The sequence below is a fragment of the Chiloscyllium plagiosum genome, chromosome 3 (genome assembly GCF_004010195.1).
Source record: "Chiloscyllium plagiosum isolate BGI_BamShark_2017 chromosome 3, ASM401019v2, whole genome shotgun sequence".
Taxonomy (NCBI): Eukaryota; Metazoa; Chordata; class Chondrichthyes; order Orectolobiformes; family Hemiscylliidae; genus Chiloscyllium; species Chiloscyllium plagiosum.
This window is the reverse complement of record NC_057712.1, coordinates 96,721,025-96,744,449: the sequence shown is the minus strand read 5'-3', so window position 1 is coordinate 96,744,449 and position 23,425 is coordinate 96,721,025. Positions and strand designations below refer to the sequence as shown.

General features: G+C 40.6%; 1 protein-coding gene across 2 annotated transcripts in view; it reads right to left on the bottom strand.

Annotated features, from left to right (window-relative positions):
• LOC122548225 (gamma-aminobutyric acid receptor subunit rho-1-like) overlaps positions 1-18,140 on the bottom strand; it is a 46,229-nt gene extending 28,089 nt beyond the window's left edge. The window contains exons 1-2 of one of the 2 annotated variants that reach the window (XM_043686770.1): positions 17,895-18,140; positions 16,537-16,587 (exon numbers count right to left, since the gene is read on the bottom strand). In XM_043686770.1, the coding sequence (XP_043542705.1) occupies positions 16,537-16,587; positions 17,895-18,001 (158 nt within the window). In that variant the 5' untranslated portion in view covers positions 18,002-18,140. The remainder of the gene's footprint in view (positions 1-16,536; positions 16,588-17,894) is intronic. The other variant, XM_043686775.1, reaches the window with a different exon arrangement.
• Between the last annotated feature and the right edge of the window lie 5,285 nt (positions 18,141-23,425).

Below are 23,425 nucleotides of genomic sequence, written 5' to 3'. Positions count from 1 at the left end.
AATGTGAGGTGCTACATATTGGAAAGGTGAATCAGAGCAAGACTGATACACTTAATGGTAAGGTACTAGGGAGTGTTGCTGAACAAAGAGACCTTGGAGTGTAGGGTCATAGCTCCTTGAAAGTGGAGTCGCAGGTAGATAGGATAGTGAAGAAGCCGTTTGGTATGCTTTTCTTTATTGGTCAGAGTATTGAGTACAGGAGTTGGGAGGTCATGTTGCGGATGTACAGTACATCGGTTAGGCCACTGTTGGAATATTGCGTGCAGTTCTGCTCTCGTTCCTATTGGAAAGATGTTGTGAAACTTTAAATGGTTCAGAAAAGACTTACAAGGTTGGAGGATTTGAGCTATAGGGAGAGGCTGAACAGACTAGGGCTGTTTCCCCTGGAGTGTTGGACGCTGAGGGGTGACCTTATAGAGGTTTACAAAATTATGCGGGGTATATAGACAAAGTCTTTTCCTTGGGATCAGGAAGTCCAGAGCTTGAGGGCATAGGTTTAGGGTGAGAGGGGAAAGATATAAAAGAGACCTACGGGGCAACTTTTTCACACAGAGGATGGTACGTGTATGGAATAAACTTCCAGAGGAAGTGGTGGAGGTTGGTACAATTGCAACATTTAAGAGGCATTTGGATGGGTAAATGAATTGGAGGGTTTGTAGGGATATGTGCCGGGTGCTGGCAGGTGGGACTAGATTAGGTTGGGATATCTGGTCGGTATGGACAGATTGGACCGAAGAGTCTGTTTCCATGCTGTACATCTCTATGACTCTATGAATCTATGACTCTATCTACCCTTGCTAACCAGTCTCCCATGAGGAACCTTGTCAAGTGCCTTACTGAAATCCATATAGGTGTGCCCTAGAACTCTGTAGGAAGCTAGGGAAGTAATTGCCCAGCTCCTTGCTGAGATATTTATATCATTGATAGTCACAGGTAAGGAGGGAAGACTGGTGGTTGGCTAACATGGTGCCATTATTTAAGAAAGGTGGTAAGGACAAGCCAGGTAACTATGGTAAGCCTGACATCGGTGGTGGGCAAGTTGTTGGAGGGAGTCCTAAGGGACAGGATTTAGAAGTATTTAGAAAGGCAAGACTGATTAGGGATAGTCAACACGGCTTTGTGTGTGGGAAATCATGTCTCACGAATTTGATTACGTTTTTTTAAAAAGGTAACAAAGAGGATCGATGAGGGCAGAGTGGTGTACATGATCTATATGACCTTCAGTAAGGTGTTCAACAAGGTTCCCCATGGGAGACGGATTAGCAAGGTTAGATTCATGGAATACAGGGAGAACGAGCCATTTGGATACAGAACTGGCTCAAAAGTAGAAGACAGAGGCTGGTGGTGGAGGGTTGTTTTTCAGACTGGAAGCCTGTGACCAGTGGAGTGCCACAAGGATCGGTGCTGGGTCCACAACTTTAAGTCAGTTATATAAATGATTTGGATGTGAGCTTAAGAAATATAGTTAGTAAGTTTGCAGATGACACCAACATTGGAGCTGTAATGGACAGCGAAGAAGGTTACCTCAGATTACAACAGGATCTTGACCAGATGGGCCAATGGGCTGAGAAGTGGCAGATGGAGGTTGATTTAGATAAATGCAAGGTGCTGCATTTTGGGAAAGTAAATCTCAGCAAGACTTATACACTTAATGGTAAGGTCCTAGGGTGTGTTGCTGAACAAAGAGACCTTGGAGTGCAGGCTCATAGTTCCTTGAAAGTGGAGTTGCGGGTAGATAGGATAGTGAAGAAGGTGTTTGGTATGCTTTCCTTTATTGGTCAGAGTATTGAGTACAGGAGTTGGAAGGTCATGTTGCGGCTGTACAGGACGTTGGTTAGGCCACTTTTGGAATATTGTGTGCAATTTTGCTCTCGTTCCTATCGGAAGGATGTTGTGAAACTTGAAAGGATTCAGAAAAGATTACAAGGAAGCTGCCAGGGTTGGAGGACTTGAGCTATAGGGAGAAGCTGAATGGGTTGGGGCTGTTTTCCCTGGAGCGTCGGAGGCTAAGAGGTGACCTCATAGAGGTTTATAAAATCATGAAGGGCGTGGACAGAATAAATAAACAAAATTTTTTCCCTGTGGTGGGGGAGTCTAGAGGTTTAGGGTGAGAGGCAAGATATAAAAGGGACCTAAGGGGCAACTCTTTCATGCAGAAGGTGGTGCATGTATGGAATGAGCTGCCAGGTGAAGTGGCAGAGGCTGGTACAATTGCAACATTTAAAAAGCATCTGGATGGGTTTGGAAGGATATGGGCCAAGTGCTGGCAAATGGGACTAGATTAGATTTGCAATACCTGGTCAGCATGGACAAGTTGGACTGAAGGGTCTGTTTCCGTGCTGTACATCTCTGTGACTCTATGACTATAACTGTTCCACCATGACACCCATGTCTTGTTGCACCTCACCTTTTCCTAAAGTGCCATCATTCAATAATAAACTGCCTTCCTGTTTTTGCACCAAACTGCATAACCTCACATTTACCTACATTATATTTCATTTGCCAGATCTTCCAGCCTGTCCAAGTCACCCTGTAGCCTCTTAGCATCCTCCTCACAGCAAATACTGCCACCCAACCTAGTATCATCTGCAAATGTGGAGATATGACATTCAATTCCTTCATCCAAATCATTGATATATCTTGCGAACAATTGGGGTCCTAGCACTGAACCCTGCGGCATCCCACTCATCACTGTCTGCCACTCTGAAAAGGACCCATTTTTTCCATGTCCCTGCTTCCTGTCTGCCAACCAGTTCTCTAAACATGTCAATACATTAACTCAGATACCATGAGCTTTAAATTTTATTTACTAATCTCTTGTGTGGAACCTTGTCAAAAGTCTTTTGAAAGTCCAGATACATGACATCTACTGATTCACCCCTGCCCACTCTACCAGTCAAATCTTCAAAAAATTCCAGAAGATTTGTCAAATATGATTTCCCTTTAGTGAATCCATGATTCTGTCACCACTTTCCAAATGCACAGTTATTGCATCCTTAATTATTGACTCCAGCATTTCCCAACACTGATGTCAGGCTAACCAGCCTATAATTCCCTATTTTCTCCCTCCTTTTTTTAAAATGTGGGGTTACATTAGCTACCCTCAAGTTCATTAGAGCTTTTCTAGAATGTATAGAATGCTGGAAAATGATCACTAATTGGTCTACTATTTCTGGGGCCACTTGCTTAAGTACTCTGGGATGCAGAGCATCAGGACCTCGGGACTTATCAATTTCCCCAATACCATTTCCTGACTAATAAGGATTTCCCTCAGTTCTTCCTTCATTTTTGACCCTCTGTCCCCTAGCATTTCCAGGAGGTTATTTGTGTCCTCCTTAGTGAGCACAGATCCAAAGTATTTGTCCAATTGGTCTGCCATCTCTTTGTTCATAGAATCTTTACCAGGTGGAAACAGGCCTTTCGGCCCAACAAGTCCACACCAACCCTCTGAAGGGCAACCCACCAAGACCCACTACTCTACATTTACCCCTGACTAATGTACTTAACCTATACATCCCTGAACACTATGGACAATTTAGCATGGTCAATTCACCTGACGTGCACATTTTTGGACAGTGGGAGGAAACCCACGCAGACAAGAGGAGAATGTGCAAGCTTGACACAGTCTCCCAATGCTAGAATCAAATCCAGGTCCTTGGTGCTGTGAAGCAACAGTGCTAACCACTGAGCCACCGTGCCATTGTCCATACGGAATTCATCTGATTTTAAGTATAAGGGACCTACATTTGTCTTCACTAGTCTTTTTCCCTTCACATATCTATAGAAGCTTTTGTAGTCAGTTTTATGTTATCTGCAAGCTCACTTTCATATTCTATTCTCCCCTTTTGAATTAAATTCTTTGTCCACCGCTGCTGAATTTTAAATTTCTCCCAGTCCTCGGGTTTACTGCTTTTTCTGGCCAATTTATATGCTGTTCCTTTGGCTTTAACACTATCCCTGATTTCCCTTCTTAGCCATGATTGAGCCACCCTCCCTGTTTCCTTAGCCCCAGATTTCTAAGTCTGATGAATTAGCTTCTCTCTATATATCCCAGTTATTCTCCTCAATATCTTTAAAAATCTGATCAAATTACCTTTTGAGCATCTAAATACACAACCGTAATTGTGTAATAAAATCAAAATACTGCGCTTGCCAGAAATCTGAAATTTTAAAAAATGCAACCGCTGTAAAAGCTCAGCAGCTCTGTCAGTGTCTGTAGAGAAAATAAAATCATTTCTCTATCCACGGATGCTGAATATTTCCTGCACTTTCTCATTTGTGTCACCTTTTGTTGTATTTTATTCTTAGATTTCGGATATCATTCCATTAATCTACACATTGCATTTCCTCCGAGGCCAATTCTTCCTAAAGTATGATGCCCAGACCAACTCAGCGTTCCAGATGTGGTGTAACCAAGGCTTATACCAGCTCTACAAAATCATGTTTATAAACTTTAATCCATTTGATTTTAGTCTATTAGATATGGACTTTGTTATTTTCCTAAAGCTCCCAAATCTCCACTATTCCAGGCTTTCACCATTAGTAAGCATTCTGTTTTAGGCCCAAAGTTGATGACTTCATTTTTGCCTACATTGAAATCTATTTGCCCAGATTTGCCTTTCCACTTCATCTACTAATGTTTCTTTGTATAATTTTTCTTTTGCTTCCATCTGTACTGCTCACAATTACACCTATTTTTGTGTCATTAGCAAAAATTTTGAGCTGTGGTTTCTCCCCAATATTTCAAGTGTTCATAAATATGGTGAAATAGTTGAAACCTCAACATCAATTCTTGTCAGACATCAGTATTCACAGTCCACCAATTAGAGTACCAGCCTGTTATCTCTGTTCCCTGCTGCTCAGCCAACCTCAAATCTGGTTCAGTAATTTGCCTTTAAATTCCATGAAACTTAACTTCAGCAAATAATGTCTTTCGAGGGATTTCATCAAATGCCTTCTGTGAGTCAATATAAATTACGTCCATTGATAAGTCTCTATCAATGACTTTCAGGCAATATCAACCGTCTACAAAGAACGCATCTCTCTGATCTGTTGAAAATTTTCAAGGTATTCACTTACCCTATCCTTAATTACAAAAATTAATAAGGGTGGTAAGGACAAGCCAGGGAACTATAGACCAGTGATCCTGAAGTCGGTGGTGGGCATGTTGTTGGAGGGAATCCTAAGAGACAGGATGTACATGTATTTGGAAAGGCAAGGACTGGTTAGGGATAGTCAACATGACTTTGTTCATTTATAAAAATGACAAACAGCAATGGTCCCAAAACAGATCCTTGTTGGAGGGAATCCTAAGAGACAGGATGTACATGTATTTGGAAAGGCAAGGACTGGTTAGGGATAGTCAACATGACTTTGTCCATGGCAAATCATGTCTCACACACTTGATTGAGTTTTTTGAAGAAGTAACAAAGAGGATTGATGAGGGAAGAACGGTAGATGTGATCTATATGGACTTAGTAAGGCGTTCGACAAGGTTCCCCATGAGAGTCTGATTAACAAGGTTAGATCTCATGGAATACAGGGAGAACTAGCCATTTGGATACAGAACTTGCCCAAAGGTAGAAGAGAGGGTGGTGGTGGAGGGTTGTTTTTCACACTGGAGGCCTGTGACCAGTGGAGTGCCACAAGGATCGGTGCTAGGTTTACTTTTTGTCATTTACATAAATGATTTGGATGCGAGCATAAGAGGTACAGTTAGTAAGTTTGCAGATGACACCAAAATTGGAGGTGTAGTGGACAGCGAAGAGGGTTACCTCAGATTACAACAGGATCTGGACCAGATGGGCCAATGGGCTGAGAAGTGGCAGATAGAGTTTAATTCAGATAAATGCGAGGTGCTGCATTTTGGGAAAGCAAATCTTAGCAGGACTTATACACTTAATGATAATGTCCTAGAGAGTGTTGCTGAACAAAGAGACCTTGGAGTGCAGGTTCATAGCTCCTTGAAAGTGGAGTTGGGGGTAGATAGGATGGTGAAGAAGGTGTTTGGTATGCTTTCCTTTATTGGTCAGAGTATTGAGAACAGTAGTTGGGAGGTCATGTTGCAGCTGTACAGGACATTGGTTAGGCCACTGTTCGAATATTGCGTGCAAAAAGAGACGTAAGGGGCAACTTTTTCACACAGAGGGTGGTACGTGTATGGATTGAGCTGCCAGAGGAAATGGTGGAGGCTGGTACAATTGCAGCATTTAAGGGGCATTTGGATGGGTATATGAATAGGAAGGGTTTGGAGGGATATGGGCCGGGGGCTGGCAAGTGGGACTAGATTGGGTTGGGATATCTGGTTGGCATGGACAGGTTGGGCTGAAGGGTCTGTTTCCATGCTGTACATCTCTATGACTCTATTACTCTATGACTGATGTTAGACTAACCGGTTTTCCTCTCTCACCTCTCTTAAATAGCGAAGTAGTGTACACAAATGTCAAATCTGCGGGAACTTCCTGAATTGCAAGTTTTGCAAGATTATAGATCAGTATCCATCAATGTTCTCGCTCCCTTTAAAATCCTCGGAGGAAACTCTTATAGTCCTGGGGATCTATAAGATTTCTCGTTATCATTATTTTCATAGAATCTCCACAGTGTGGAAGCAGACTATTTGGCCCATAGAGTCCACACCGTCCCTTCGAAGAACTTCCCACCCAGACTCATGCTATCCTTGTAACCCTGCATTTCTCATGGCTAATCCACCTAGCCTGCACACAATGGGTAATTTAGCATGGCCAATCCATCTAACCTACACATCTTTGAAGTATGGGAGGAATCTGAGTACCCAGAGGAAACCCATGCAAATAAGGGAAGAATGTGCAAACTCCATACAGTTGCCCAAGGGTGGAACTGAACTCAGGTCCTTGATGCAGTAAGGCAGCAGTGCTCACCACTGAGACACAATGCCAGTTTGAATATTATTTATATTAATATTGCTGAGTCCTTGTCCCTAATTTAATATGTTTCTTTGCAACATCTGGCAACCTTCCTCACCAGCAAAGAAAACTGCCATTTCCCTCATCATAAACAATATCACCATTATCAGTTTCCCATTGATCCTGACCAGATTTGTCCCTAAAACAATTGTGAAATTGTTTTATAATTATTTCATCTCCCTTGCAAGTTCATTTTCATACTGCATATATTATTTGTAGCTCTTACTATCTGTTTTGTTGCATTCCAGTTCTTTCTATTTTCTCAATCAGTAGAAACAGCACTTTGCTTTGCATGTTTGGATTCTCATTCTTGTCAGTTTTAGTGTACTTTTATGTTTTCCTATCTCTTTAATGTTCATGGCACCTCCCTACGTTGTTAGTCTCAAAATGGCTTACAATGGCTGGATCCTCTGCCATTTCACCAATATCCTTTCAATCTGATTTTGGAGCCTTGACATAAGACAGGCAACATGTATACATGTAGGCAACATCCTAATTACAACGGATATTATCTGTCCCTTTAATCTCCCACAACTGTCACATTGTACTCCCCTTTGTCCTTCTTCTTTGAGGCAGCACGCTGACTCAGCAATTAGCACTGTAGTCCCATAGTGCCAGGGACCCGGGTTCAATTCCCACCTTGGGTGACTGTCTGTGTAGAGTTTACAGATTCTTCTTGTGTCTGCATAGATTTCCTCTGGGTGCTCCAGTTTCCTCCCATATTCCAAAGATGTGCAGGCCAGGTGAATTGGCCATGCTAAATTGCCCATAGTGTTAGGTACATTAGCCAGGGATAAATGTAGGGTGGGAGAATGGGTCTGGGTGAGTTCTCTTCAGAGAGCTGGTGTGGACTTGTTTGGCAAAGGGGCCTGTTTCCATACTGTAGGGAACCTAATCATCTTCTACCCTCTTTGAATAGCCTTCAGCAATGATTTGCATTCTGGCTATCTTTCCAACAGTGTTCTTATGCTCAAAGCTAACAATTGCACGTATCTTTTGGGTAGCATTAGTATCTACACATTGATATGCTCTGTCTTACCAGGGTGCCCTTACACTGCATACAAACCTCATTTTGAACCTACACTTCTCTAATGAGACTGAAATCATGAACAGGTGATGCAAATATTTCTCACTTGCCTTTTTGCAAGTGCCTCCAAATTGATGACTCCACCACTGAGGTGGAGACATTAACTGCAGGTGATCGTGCTTAGAATTATCCTGCTGTCCCCGGACTCTGACACAATAAATTTCAATACATAATCCAACCTGCCATTTCTCTGCCTGGAGCATTTATATTATTTTTATCCATTTGTCAGTCTGTATTTTTTTCATGTTTTTCACACTAACTGGTACTAAATATTAATACATTGGACAAAAGTATGAACAACAAGTATTAAAGGCAAAAAGCCACAAGTCCTTTCCACTTTGCACCAAATCACCACTCATATCAATTTTTGTACTTGTTGATGCTATACTCCTATACTCTGTGTCAGTGGATATGGTTTACAATCATTTTCTACACATAAGTTGCAGGTACTGACTTAACTTCCATCATACAATAATTAGTTCTGAAGAAGGTTCATCAGACCCGAAACATTAACTCTGATTTCTCTTCACGGATACTGCCAGACCTGCTGAACTTTTCCACCAACGTTGGTTTTTCTTTTTGCTTTACAGCAGCTGCTTTCGGTTTTTATTTAGTAATTGGCACCTATTCAGTTGAATACAGTTGAATGACAATTGACTGCTACTGAAAGGCAATTGTCATTTTATCATTTTCAAAGTTCTAATTTAAATTAGAATATTAAAACAAAATCTCACCCAGTACTTAACAAAGAATTCACATTCTCAATAAATTCCCAGCTTTTGTGCTCTATTTACAATGCACTCTGTTTATGTTTGCTCTGTGAAACCACTCTGTGGATTAGTGATTGCAGTTATACTTCAATCATCAGTCTGTCCATCTCTCCACCCAGCCACCTAACACATTGGAATGACATGGTGTTTCATTATAACACATTACAATTAGTCAAGACTGCTCTTACTAAGAGATACTTAAATTCAAGGAATGATTCTTACAACAGGCAGATGTGCTTTGGAGCAGTTCTGTGATATTATATATTATGATGCTTACTCTGACAGTTTAGTTTCAATGCAATGTTCTTTGTTGATAATTTATATATTGGGAAGAAAGGAACCGTACACTAATTTGAAATGAGGCCATTCCAAAGCTAATAAATCAATAACAAATCAAATCATTTTAAGGCAATTCTACTCAGTTGAAAGTGTTCGATGCAGATGAACATGACTAGAATTGGTCAGATCATCCAAAGTGGGGTTACCAGAGGCAGTTTAAACTATTTTAAGTGAAACACCAGATCCCAGAAAACCTTCTTTGTTGCCATTGGTAATAACAGCTTGGGAATTATAGTCCAGCACTAACCAATGCCTAATCTAGTAGGAGTTCCCTGGATTGAGGAATTAACATGTAATGGGTGGATTCTCATGGCAGCATTGACAGAGCTGGGACACCCAAATACAAGACAGCAAACTATTCCATTAAATAATCCCTTGGGTTCAGTGCTGGCAAGTCCAGCAACATTTAGAAAACCTATTCTTGGAATGTGAGTGACACAGGGCCAAGCTGACTCCAGAGACCGTTAAAAGCAGCGGTGAGACCCAATCATCAGATTCCTATCCTCCATTCCCTGCACTAACAATACTTGTTGGCACAGGATGCAAGTAATATGCCCACAGCTGCACTCCCAACCTGGCTGGTTTTATTGTCAGGGTAAGTATCTCAGATCCACCCCCATCCATAATTTTCATGGAGTTCCATCAAATTCTTTAGGACCTATGGCACACAGACCCTCAGAGGAAATGTGAACTAATGTCTGAATTCAGAAATCCCTTGCAACGTATGCTTAAAAAGTTTATAAATGTCCTTCCAAACACCCATCCCTCTTCATGCTCTCTATGCCCCCTGAATATCCCCTCCAATACCCATTTCCCCAGTGTGGTCCCCAAGTTCAAGAAGCATTTATACTGAAACCCTCTGGCAACTTTATTAACAGATGCAGATGGTCAGAGATCTGGTTCTCCAGGTGACATTGTTATGAATGCTTGGCTGAAGTCCAAATCACATTAATGGACTAGCTCAGCAGGGATCTGTTCATTCATGCTAATGTTGAGAGTTACCTTGATTGACATATTTGAAGTTATAATGAGATATTCTGCCTTTGAACTGCCTTTACAGTCTGTATGTTTACTAGCAAGATTAAGCTGTATGAAATGGGATAAGGTTTCTGTAATTGAAACCATAAATGGCAGCGTGATTGACACCCTTACAGAGCTATCAGTGCAACATTTTTTTAAAAGTAAAATTTAGAATGACAGTTTTTTCATGACCTGCCATAGATATATAGCTCATTTGTTCTGTACGTAGTTACATACTAGGTGGCCATATGGATGATACAGGGGGGTATATCAGTCACCTGGGGTCATGGAGGCAAGGAAATCATATGACGTCAGAAAACATATAAAGGGATATGAGGAGTGAGGGGGGTGAGGGAGTGTATGGAGGGAGTATTTGAGGACCTAAAAGCCATTAAAATGGCTGGGACAAAGAGAACTGAATTGTTTTTGTCAGAACAGTTCACCTCTTCAACTGCCCACCCACATGGCATCATTGAACTGTTTCTGGGGTTTGTGGGCCTGATTTAGTCTCACCTGGAATTGAAATAATGCATGTGGGGACCATTTATTCAGAGACAGATTTGCTGAGTTGTATAATTTCCCAACTCATGCTTCCAGCCTAATAATAAAAATCCAGCCCAATGGTTTTCATTTCCCTTCCATAACAGTTTTGAGAAAATTGCTGTCTATTTGAATCACTTAAATCCTTGTGATGATGGTGTCCCTTCAAAATGAATTCCAAGCTTGTAACAGGCCAAGTCATTAATAGCACCAGAGAATATGGCCTGTGCTTGTAGAGGAAATTCAAAAGATTCAAAAGTAAAAAAAGGGGGCGGCACAGTGGCACTGCTGCCTCACAGCGCCAGAGACCCAGGTTCAATTCCCACCTCAGGCAACTGTCTGTGTGGAGTTTGCACATTCTCCCCGTGTCTGTGTGGGTTTCCTCCAGGTGATCCAGTTTCCTCCCACAGCCCAAAAAATGTGCGGTTAGGTGAATTGGCCGTGCTAAATTGCCCGTAGTGTTAGGTGAAGGGGTAAATGTAGGGAAAGTGGTCTGGGTGGCTCTTCGGAGGGTCGGTGTGGACTTGTTGGGCTGAAGAGCCTATTTCCACACTGTAAGTAATCTAATCTATGGAAATATCAGTTCAGATTTTGCAGTCAGTGGTAATGCAAGGCTATTCACTGCTGACTTTGAAGAAAGCCTCATTGAGAGATCTTGTGATTTCAGTAGCGAAGTTTCTAACCCTCACAACAATTGCAATCACCATTGAGCTAGGAAAAGAAAAGAACTAAAATCAAACCATTTCAAAATTTTACAAAACGTTAAATGAAGATTGGGACATATAAATGGGAGTAAGTTTGAAGATAAAATGTCATAGACAAAGAAAAGCTTGTTTTTTTTTTAAAAAATAAATTACTTAAAAGGTCAGGAACTTGGGAAGGTAGTAGAGTGGCAATTTCAGTAGATTAGCTTTCCAGAGGCTCAGATTAATGGTCCACAGGCATGAGTTAAAATCTCACCGCTGTAGCCCACCATAAGAGGAAATATTTTCAGCATCTACCCTGCCAAGTCTGTAAGAATATTATGTGTTTCAATAAGATCATCTTACATTCTTCTAAACACCAGTGGATACAGGCAAACTATCCAACATTTCTTCATAAAATACACCTTCATCCCATGAATCATTCAATTAAGCTTTTTCTAGACTGCTCTAATGCAATTATATCCTTTCTTAAATAAAATACCCAAAACTAAACACAGTAATCCAGATGTGAGCTCACCCTGTAGAACTGTTGCAATATGTCTCTACTTTTATATTCCATTTCCCTTAAAATAAACAACAATATTCCATTTTCCAGTACTGGACAAAAGTAAAATGAAGTGTCAGTCTAGTGAAGCTACAGCACAGGATTACAAACTAGCATGCAATAGACAGAGCAAAATGACCCCACAACTAATGGGTCAGATTTAAACTCTGAAGTTCAGCCACATCGAGTTATGAATCATGGATAATTAAACAACTAACCTAAAGAAGAGGAGCTTCCTCAACATGTCCATCCTCAATGATGGAAGATATAAGTATGTAAGATAAGACGAATATGTTTCTTTTTCATTCATAAGATGAGGGCATCCCTGACTAGACCAGCATTTATTGTCCATTCCTAATTGCCCAGAGGGCAGTTAAGAGTTAGCCACATTGCTGTGGGTCTGGAGTCATCAGACCAGGTAGGTTATGGATTAGTGGTGCTGGAAGAGCACAGCAGTGCATCCAAGGTGCAGCGAAATTGACGTTTTGGGCAAACACCCTTCATCAGGAATAAAGGCAGAGAGCCTGAAGCGTGGAGAGATAAGCTAGAGGATACCCTGGGGTTGAAGTGTTCCGAGGTGGAAGATGAGGCGTTCTTCCTCCAGGCATCTGGTGGTGAGGGAGCGGCGGTGAAGGAGGCCCAGGACCTTCATGTCCTCGGCAGAGTGGGAGGGGGAGTTGAAATGTTGGGCCACGGGGCAGTATTGTTGATTGGTGTGGGTGTCCCGGAGATGTTCCCTAAAGCGCTCTGCTAGGAGGCGCCCAGTCTCCCCAGTGTAGAGAGATCGCATCGGGAGCAACGGATACAATAAATGAGATTAGTGGATTTGCAGGTAAAACTTTGATGGATTTGGAAGGAAATTACATCAATGTACGAGATGGGTTTTTCTGACAATCAGCAATGGATTAATGGTCATCATTAGACTCCTAATTCCTGATTTTTATTCAATTCAAATTTTGTCATCTGCTGTGGCAGGATTCAAACCCGGATTCTTAGAACATTATCTGGGTCTCTTGGAGTAATATTACCTCTAGGCCATCACCTTCCCATTTGAAGCCACCTTCAGCCACAAATGCTAAGTAAATAATCCATCTCTACCTCCTCCTCAGAGGCCAGTCTTCTCCCAATTTAATAAATTCCATGTGACATCAAAAAATGGCTGAACTCACTGAATACTATGAAGGCTATGCATTCTGACAACATCAAAGCTGTGGTACAGAACTAACTGCTCTCTAGTCAAATTGTTCCAGTACAGCTGCAACATTGACATCTCCAGTACCTAACAATTGGGAAGATTGTGCAGACATATGTCCTGCACATAAAAAGGAGACTATTTCATCTTGGCAAACTATTGTCCCATCTCTCTCCTCTTAGTTATCAACAAAGTTAAAGAAATGGTCATCAATAGTCTAACAAAGTGGCACTAACTCACTAATTTACCTCAAATAACACACTCACTAATGCTGAGTATGGGTTCTGCCAGGGTCACTCAGCTCCAGACATCATTATCCTTTATCCTAGTATGGACAAAAGAGCTGAATTTTAGAGTTGGTGAGAGTGACTATCCTGATATTAAAGCAGCATTTTACCAAATGTAGCATCAAGGATTACTAATACAATGAACATTAATATGAATCTCAGAGAAAACCATTCCCTGATTGGTGTCAGACCAAGCATAACAGAACGTGTAATAAAAGCAAATTACTGCAGATGCTGGAATCTGAAACCAAAAGAGAAAATGCTGGAAAATCTTTGACAAAGCTTTAACAAAGGGTCAGTTAGACTCAGCTTTTTTCTCTCCTTATAGAAAGTGTAATTGTTGGAGGTCAATCATATCAGTCCTGGTATATCACTGCAGGAATTCTCCAGGGAGGTGTCCTAGGCCCAACCATCTTCAGCTGCCTCTCTCAATGACCTTTACCTTCCCTCCATAAGGTCAGAAGTGGGGATGCTGTTGATGATGAGAAAGTGTTTAATACTTAAAATGCTGAAGAATTTGTACCTTTAAGAAGCTGGAGAACATTACAATGAACATTCACGTAATACAAGTGCCAGATAAGGACCATCTTGAACAATGACATGACCATTACTGAATCTCCAACTATCAATGTCTTGTGGATTACCATTGAACAGAAACTCAACTAAAACAGTGATATAAATACTGCAGCTACAGGATCAGATCAGAGAATGGGAAATTAGTGGGGAAACAATTCATCGCTTGACTGTCTGAAACCTGTCCACCATCTGCAAGGCACATGTCAGGAATGTGATGGCATACTCTTCACTTGGCTAATTAAGTGTTAATACACTCAATATCATCTGGGACAAAGGAGCCTGCCTAATTAGTGCTCCACCTGAAGCACTCGTGCCCTCTACCACAGACAAACAGTTGTGACAGTTGTGTGTATCATCTACAAGATGCATTGCAATTACTCAACGTGGTTTCTTTCACTGCATCCCAAACCCCAGAACCTTTACTCTGCCACTGCAAGATATCAAATGCATAGGGATACTAGCACCTGTACACTCTCCACCAAACCAGACACCATTCCATGTTGGAATTGTATCAACATCCCTTCACTGTCACAGTGTCAAATCCTGTGACTCCCCTCCTAAAAGTGTTTAGACTACATTTGTTCAAAAAGACATTTCACCATTACCTTCTCAAAGGCTGTTACAGATAGCTAATAAATGCTGACCTTGCTATTGTTGCTCACATCGAATGAGCAAATTAAAAATCTAATAATTAACCACAATGGAAAGAGCTAACAACATTCTACAAATGTAATTTGTTTTCAGGACAAGAAAGGTTGTTCAGAGGTAAATATTACTGCAATCACTGTTAAAAACTGACTTATACCTCACTGAACAAAGTTAATATTTTACGGGTTTTTAATAATGATATGCAAATGCAGAGCAAGTACCAGATCAGTTGATTTCACTGATTATTGCCTCTGCTTGTGGGGTATGGGGAGGGGAGCTGAAAAATGTGTTGCTGGAAAAGCGCAGCAGGTCAGGAAACTGAAGAAGGGCTTATGCCCGAAACGTTGATTCTCCTGCTCCTTTGATGCTGCCTGACCCGCTGCGCTTTTCCAGCAACACATTTTTCACTCTGATCTCCAGCATCTGCAGTCCTCACTTTCTCCTAGTATGGGGAGGGGAGGATGGTTCACCCCACAGTCGGTGGCAGAGTAATGAGTGACAGACCTTTTGTGCATTTGTGCAAAATCTTGAAGCTGTCGCCTGATTTAGCAGGTTGATGATGGTGAATGCTGACACTGTCAAACACTCTGTAAAGACTAGGCCATCATTTTAGTGAGTCAGTGGTTAGTCTATAAAACAGGTTTTCTTGAGAGATGAGGAAACAGATAAAATTGATTAATTTAAATTCTGATTAGATCTCTCAAGAATAATATTTTGTGATACAGTATATGGGTAATTTGACGTATAAGAAGTGTAGCACATTAGGAAGGCGTGGATAATTCTAAATCTTGAAGCTGTCAGCAATTAAGCTTTTCCTGGATATTGATTACCATTATTTTGCAGCTCTGTTATTGTTATATCATGCAACCATCAGGATAGTAGAAGGTTATGTAGGTGGGCTTTGGTCCCTTCTCATGTAGAAATTCCAACGTTCTAGCAGGGATGGGGTACAAGTTAAATGCAGGCTAACATTTCCAGTCGAGATGACTCTTCATCAGCTCTTCATGTTAGCTTGTTCTCTCTGCATGGATGCTGCCTGACCAGTTGTGAATTCCAGCATTTTTTCCTTTAAGTAGTTTCTAGAATCTGCAGTAATTTTCTCCTAGAAGGTCAAGTGGTTCATTTTCTGACCCCACCCCTTAAAACCTTGTCATCATCTACAAGGCTTATATGAATATATTTGATGGAATATTTATGTGCAGTTACAGCAGTTCTCAAGAGCTTGCCTCTATTCTGGATGGAACATCCTTCCCCCAGGATTCAATATCCACCAGCAGCAGTCTCTGGCTGCAGTATGTAAACCTGAAGAACCTCAGAGGCATTGAGTAAAGCTGATGGGGCCATTTTAACCTTTGTATGATACGGAAAAATAAACAAATTGGGTTCACAGCCTGTTTTACTCCCCGCCTGACTTCACTTTTGTTTTATTTTATCAACCAATATAAATTATATAAACAAAGAGTTAACATAAACAATCATATACAAGAAACAACAATTTACAAGGAAAGGGGCGGCAAAGCCAGACCCCAAATCCCAAACCCCACTGTTCAACTAATTTTCAGGGAAATGAGGACAACTCTCAAATCCCCTGACTTCACTTTAATACGAGATTAATGAAATATACAATTGGCCAGGGTGTGACTAGGATAATTGATGCAATCCTATTGATTTCCCATGAGGTCCTGTTACAATTCCTTATAATGTACATGGCTAACAAATGTTGAATACTGAATTTAAAAGATACAAACCTTTTAATTTTGGTCAAATCAATGATTGTATGAAGAATTATACAAACATTCAGCACAAGTATATAGCGATATTAGAAGGTTGTCACTATGATAGAATAGCAGATAAAGTGTACTTGGCTGCCAACCCCCCAGTCTCTTACCTGCCCTGCTTTTTTGTTTCTTCAACATCTCTCCCAAATCTCTGGGATCTGCTTTCCATAAACAAGGAACAGTTAGGAAAAAAGGAATACATGAAAATAGCCATCTTTTACAAGCAATCCAATAATTTCATGATCACTTTCACAGACACCAGTTTTTCTAATTTTTGAACTGTTCGTATTCTCAGCATAGCACGCTTAAGTTCATAGGGGAAAGTGAGGACTGCATTGTCAGCTACTAATGGTTCCCATTAGCTGCTATTGATTGCCCCAGTCTTTCCTTTGCCCATTTTTCAACTATTGTTCTCTTTCCCTGAACACCATCTCCACCTATCATTTATTCCTCACCTCTCCACCCATCCCACCTTCAGCAGATCTACCAAACCTTTCCTAGCTACAATCAGTTCTGAAAAGGTGTCACTGGACCTGAAATGTTAGCTCTGCTTTCTCTCCACAGTTGCTACCAGAACTGCTGAGTTTTCCCAGTAATCTCTGTCTTTGAAACATGATTAGTTACTGGAATTTTGCATTAATCTCATTTGCTATTATTTTCTCTCAATTGTTGAGTACTCCTTTATCTAGTAGCTTTGATATTTATTTTCATTTTCTGATTCTAGTTAATTCTTGTTGTCTTCTCTGCTTGAAGACATAATTGGCAAAACAGCTCTCCTGTCAATTTCCATTCAGCAGATCCCACCTTGGGTGTTTCCAGAGCAAAGACCTATTGTTTAGATGGCCAAGGCATTTGCCTGACTGTAGAGATTACTTCGACAACATGACAGTGGTGGTGAATGGAGGTTGTCATTCCATTGTCATCACACGGGGGTACCCCGTTGATTGTCATAAGCTAGATCACCGGTCTCAACAATGAGTTGAGGGTGGAATCGTGGTGGGGGGCGGGGTTATCAACTCTGCTTCTATGAGGCATGAGTGCCCCACTAGATGTTGAAGTGATATCACAAAATGACAGATTCAGAGACTAGAACTCTCAGATCTGTTTAATAAGACTATCAGCAGTGGGGCTGAAAGCTTCTGACTTAGATCTGGAAATGCTATCGCTGAACCACAGTACATTGGTCTGCTAACATCTTAACACAGTTATATGCGTAACACAGCATATGTGCCTATAAAAGTGAGAATAACAGTGCCTATCTACTGAGAATACATAAACACATGATCTATGTAAGTTTTAAGGAGTTTAAATATTTATATGCTATAACATAATACCTAGTATTAATTAAAAGAGTACATCATGCAAATATCTAAAAACAAAACCATTCAGATAGTAAAAAAATACAAAGGATGGAACAGATTCATATTCTTATTAATCTAAGTTCACCCATCAGTTTTGTTTCTCTTACCTGCTCTGATGATATTCATGCATTTGATCTTTTCTCCTCTGCCTTTCTGAATTGCTTTCTACCAACCAAAAACAGCAATAAAAGGGCAAGAGATGACTAAACCACATAATGACAATGAGAAGTCTAAAGAATACTGTCGGGGAAGAAAAAGAAAAAAAGCCACACAAATCCTAATTGTTTTTCAAATGCTGCTATTCTCTTTCAGTTCTCACTGGCTGATGGCTAAAAAAAATCACAAAACATTTAATCTGGTCTGTGGTCCTAGCAATTTGAAATAAACCAGTAAATCCCACTGAGTCATATGAGAGGATTTTCAGTCAGCTAAGATTTAATTCTGCACATGTGAGATTGAGAGATACCGTCTTTAACTGATACCTCGACACATAAATACATAAATTACTGATTCTGATCAGGGCTGTTATGGAACTAAACATCTGATTAGAAATTCAATAATTATTGATGGCAATATGCTGGGACTTACAGAATAGTCAGCTTATTAATGTTGTTACTGCCCATTTAAAGTCAATTGGAAATTAGGAAATTAGGGCAATTTTAAGCAAGAATAGTCACAGGCAATATCTGCTGAATTATTTGCTAACTATTAGGAATGAATCAACTTTTACTTCCATTATAGGAACATGTATCATGATCAGTGCTGCAAACATAGAATTAATACGTCAAGAGTGTGTTGCAGGAAAAGAACAGCAGGCCAGGCAGCATCCACGGAGCAGGAGAGTCGTTGTTTCAGGCATAAGGCCTTGGATTCCTGATGCTGCCTGATCTATTGTGCTTTTCCAGCAACACACTCTTGACTCTGATCTCCAGCATCTCCAGTCCACACCTCCTCATCAAATCCATACATGGTGATTTTGACTTGGCGCAACTCCTACTTTAGACATATTACTCAGGAATCAGAGCCTGATCTGACCCCCCAATTGTGGCTAGGTGTGCCTCCCCCTTTTAAATCCTCTGATATCATTTTAATGTCACATCACTATGATGCAGTTTGGTGCCATTTCTGTCAGGGTGACAACTCTCTAGTATTCCCCTGGAGTCACCAGCAATTGGAGACTAATCTCTTGGTCACAGTTATGAGAAGCCAGGGAGAATCATCATTGAAGCATTTTTTAAATTATATCAAACACTTCCATTTCTTACTTATAAAATTAGTGAACAAAAGGATAAAGAATGTTTTAAATCTACTGGAATTCTTTAAAGATGTAACTCAAAGAGTCGATGAAAGAGAGCAAGTGAATAAGGTTTATTTGGACTTTCAGAAGGCTTTTGACAAAGTCCCAAATAAGACATGAGTGTGCAAAATTAACATACTTGGAGTTGAGAGTAGTGTAGTGAGATGGATTAAAAAAACTGGTCGACAGACAGGAAGCAAAGAATTTGTCTTTTTCCAAATGACAGGCAGTGATTAATGAGGTACTTCAGGGATCAGTGGTAAGAGCCCACCTATTCAAAAAATTAAAGTGTCAGAGGAGGGAATTAAATTAAATAACTGCAAATTTGCAGAAGACACAAAGTTAGCTCGGTGGGTGGGTGAGCAGTGAGGAGGATGCAGAGATGCTTCAGTGTGACTTGGACAAGTTGAATAAGTGGGCAAATGTATGTTTGATTAACTATAATGCAGATAACTGTGAGGTTATCCACTTTGGAGCAGAAACTGGAAGATGGGTTATTATCTGAATGGCTATAAACTGAGAAAAACGAATGTGTCACAACACCTGGGTGTCCTTGTGCACCAATGGCTGAAGGTAAACATGCAAGTGCAGCAGATGGTAAATAAGACAAATGTTATGTTGGTTTTCATAATGAGAGGATTCAAGTACAGGAGCGGGGATGTCTTGCTGCAATTACACAGGGCCTTACTGAGACCACGCCTGGAATAACGTATGCAGTTTTGGTCTCATCTGTGGAAGTCTATTCTTGCTATAGAGGGAGTATAGTAAAAGTGTATTAGACTGATGTCTAGGATGCCAGGACTGACATATGAGTAGATGTTGAATTGGTTAGGATTATATTTGTGAGCTTTCAGAAGAATGAGGGAGAATAAATACAGTAGAAACCTATAAAATTCTATCTAGATTAGACAGGGTAGATGAGGAAGGATGATCCTCATGACTGGATAAGTCTGGAACCAGGGCTCACTATCTAAGGATATGGGGTAATCATTTAGGACTGAGATAAGGAGAATTCCTTCACCTAGAGAGGGTGAACCTGTAGCGTTCACAAATGCAGAAAGCAATCAAGGTTAAAACTTTGTATGATTCAAGAAGGAGTTGGACATAGCACTTGGGCTAAATGGATCAAAGGATATGAAGGAAAAGCAGGAATAGGTTATTGAGTTGGATGGACAGCCATAATCATAATGAATGGCAAGGCTGCATGGGCTGTAGGGGCTGCATGGCCCACTCCTGCTCCTATTTTCTATGTTTCTAAATGGCAGGTGAGAAGTTGTGTGATGTAACCTCAAGGAATATATCTAACAGTCAGAGGTGTTATACCTACTTAGCAAGTATTCAGATAGTTACCTTAGAAGTACTGAACAGACACTCCACTCCCCCACCATCCACATCAGGGCAACCCTGTTCACTTTAATTTGGAGAGCAGAGGTTCTGATCCTCACTAGCCAGTTTTGAACTCTGCTGAACAAAGCAGTTAACTTACCAGTCAGGGAGGAACTCAACAAGATAATGACGGTTTTACCAAACTGGAACAGCTCAGATCAATAGGTGAAGCGTAAATGTATGAATGTCAGAATATGACCACATTTGGGACACTTGCAGCGAACTTGAAGGATTTAGAGGCAAGTGGTACTCAACATGGCGGTCCCAATATGATGGGCAGAAACTGTTTACACATTGCTGGGTGGAAGTGCACCACATAGTAGATTAGTAATGGACATAAAAATGAAGTTCTATATCTATGACTGAAACATTCCCTTTGCATATTCAAGTGAAGGGCCTAGCATCTCTTTGGGGCCCTCCTCTCAAATATTGGTTTGTCCTGAGGCAGTAAGTGCAAGAAAACCTTGCCTGGGGAACACCTGCTAGGTTTTACCCAAATGTGGAGCCAGGAGAAATGCACCTCTTTAGCCATATCAAGTGATAAGGTTAGGGTTAGGGTTTGGGTAAGCGACATTAATTAATTGCCATCACCGTTCCTTCTCCATGTTGCTTTGTTCTTGGTCCTGATTTCTGGTTTCATTTTCTCCCAGTTCTCCAGGCTTTCGTCCCAGATCTCCCGTGTTCTGGGCCCTAAATTTGATCTCCCACACTCATGACTTCAATTCTGCCAGAATCCAGATTTAGCCCTCCCAAGTACCCCCAGACCCAGAAGCTAATTAAGCTCCATCTCAATCTGTCTGTAATGGTAAACCATTAACTTTTTAAAGCATGATGTATTATTACAAGTATTTGAAAAATGAGAACTGAATATGTTGCATTAAAACCAAAACTGCAAATAAGTTGAGAAAAGGCCTTACATGAAAGACTAAGAAGTCCATTCTGAGTCAAAAGTGGTTGTCAAAAATATTAATACTTAATTGAATGTAACACTGCGATGATATTACAGAGATCTGGTCAAAGCAAAGAAGGAGCTTTTGGATGACAAATGTGGAGCTAGATGATCCTACAACTCTCCGTAGCAATAGAGGTCATATTCATGTGTTCTGTAAGTAGTTGCAGTAATGCAACATGTGTCATATTGTTTACTTCATAAGAATTTTCTAGTTAGACAAAATGGTGGATATTAGTCTGAAAGGAACCTTCACGCAGCAAGTACCACCATTCAAATAGGGCAGTGTGAGCTAACATCGTTATAACTAAAATGGCCATGTTTGGTAATGACTGATAATGCAAAATGTGAGAAAGTCCCAGATCAGAATTTGCAATATCTTACACATTCACTTTGTACTTTTGAAACTTTTCAAAATCAGAGCAAGCAGTGCATTGAAATAATCACCCAATGCTTCAATTGAACCTGCCTCCACTACATTACCAGACGGTGCTTCCGGCTCTTATCTAATTAAGTGAGTAACAGTTAATTTTTTCCTAGCTCCTTTGTTTCTCTTGCAAATCACATTAAATCAATACCCTTTCATTCTTGATCCTTTCCCAAGTGGCAACAGTTTCTCTGTATCTAGTCTGTCGAGCCTGCTCATGATTTTGAAAACCTGTGTCAGGTCTCTCCTTAGCCTTCTTCTCTCCAGACAAAAAAGTCCCAAATTCTTCAATCTATCCTCACAATTGCAGAGTCTCATCCTGCAATGATTCTTGTAAATCCCCTCTGCACATTCTGCAATCCATTTACATCTTTCCTTACATGTGGTGCCCAGAACTGTACGCAGTACTCTAGCTGAGGTCTAACAAATGCCTCAATGTGACCTTAACCAACATTATCCTCTCAAACAACTCCACAAAAATACAACAATTGATCATTCATTGCAATTTTTTTCTGTTTTTATTCATTTAACAATTGCAGTGAATCTTCATGGGGCTAGGTTAAAAATCACACAGCACCCCCACAACCACCTGATGAAGGAGCGCTTCGAAAGTTAGTGCTTCCAAATTAATCTGTTGGACCATACTTGATGTTGTGTGATTTTTAATTTTGTCCGCCCCAGTAAAACACTGGCACCTCCAATCCATGAGGCTAGTCAACTTAGTTAGGTAGACAGCTAGTGAGTGGTTCAGAATAGTTTCCAGAAGCATTGGCCTCAAACCCTACTCTAGTTGTTGTAGACCTGGGCCCTGCCTCCTCATCTTGTCCAGCACAGATCACTTGTTAACTTCACAGTAATTATTGAGCTGTGACCACTGATTGGCCAGCAGCTTTAACTATTAAAAATAACAATATTGATCTTCGTGATCTTGGTTGTCTAAGGGGGAGTCATTGCTATAAGTTTGCACTTATATTGTAGTAATTAGAATGAGGGACAGGTGGACCTCATTGACTGTGAGATCCTTGATTGGGGTTGTCATCCTGAGCTAATTGGGGAGCCCTGGCTGGCAGACATAAACAGGAAATTCAGAGAGTCTGGCTGGCTCTGGTAATTTGGTGATTGGAAACTGGCCTCTGCGCAATTATTTTATATATTTTAATCATTGTATTCACAAGGATAAAATGCAGATGCGCCAAGTGTGTATTGTTTGCCTGGCCCATAGGTGGATGCAGTTGGGAGATTGACTGATAAACCATTCTAAAGTATTCCAATAAACCAACCATTCGAGTGGAACAATCTCTGCAGATCAGTAGGGATGGGAATAAATGTGGCCTCATCTCCTATGTTTCCACACTGAAATCAAATTAAATAAGATTTATATTTAGCTTCAGATTTATTTCTTTTATCTACTGTGCATACTTAATGTGTGCGTTTGAACTTATAACTACTGAAACATCAGGAAATATGAAGACTAGATTAGTTAAACATAAGATTAGCTGCAAATGAAACAAGATATTTCTATTCCTCTTTAAACCCTAACATCTGAAAATATTGGCCAAATTGAAATTCCATGTTACCT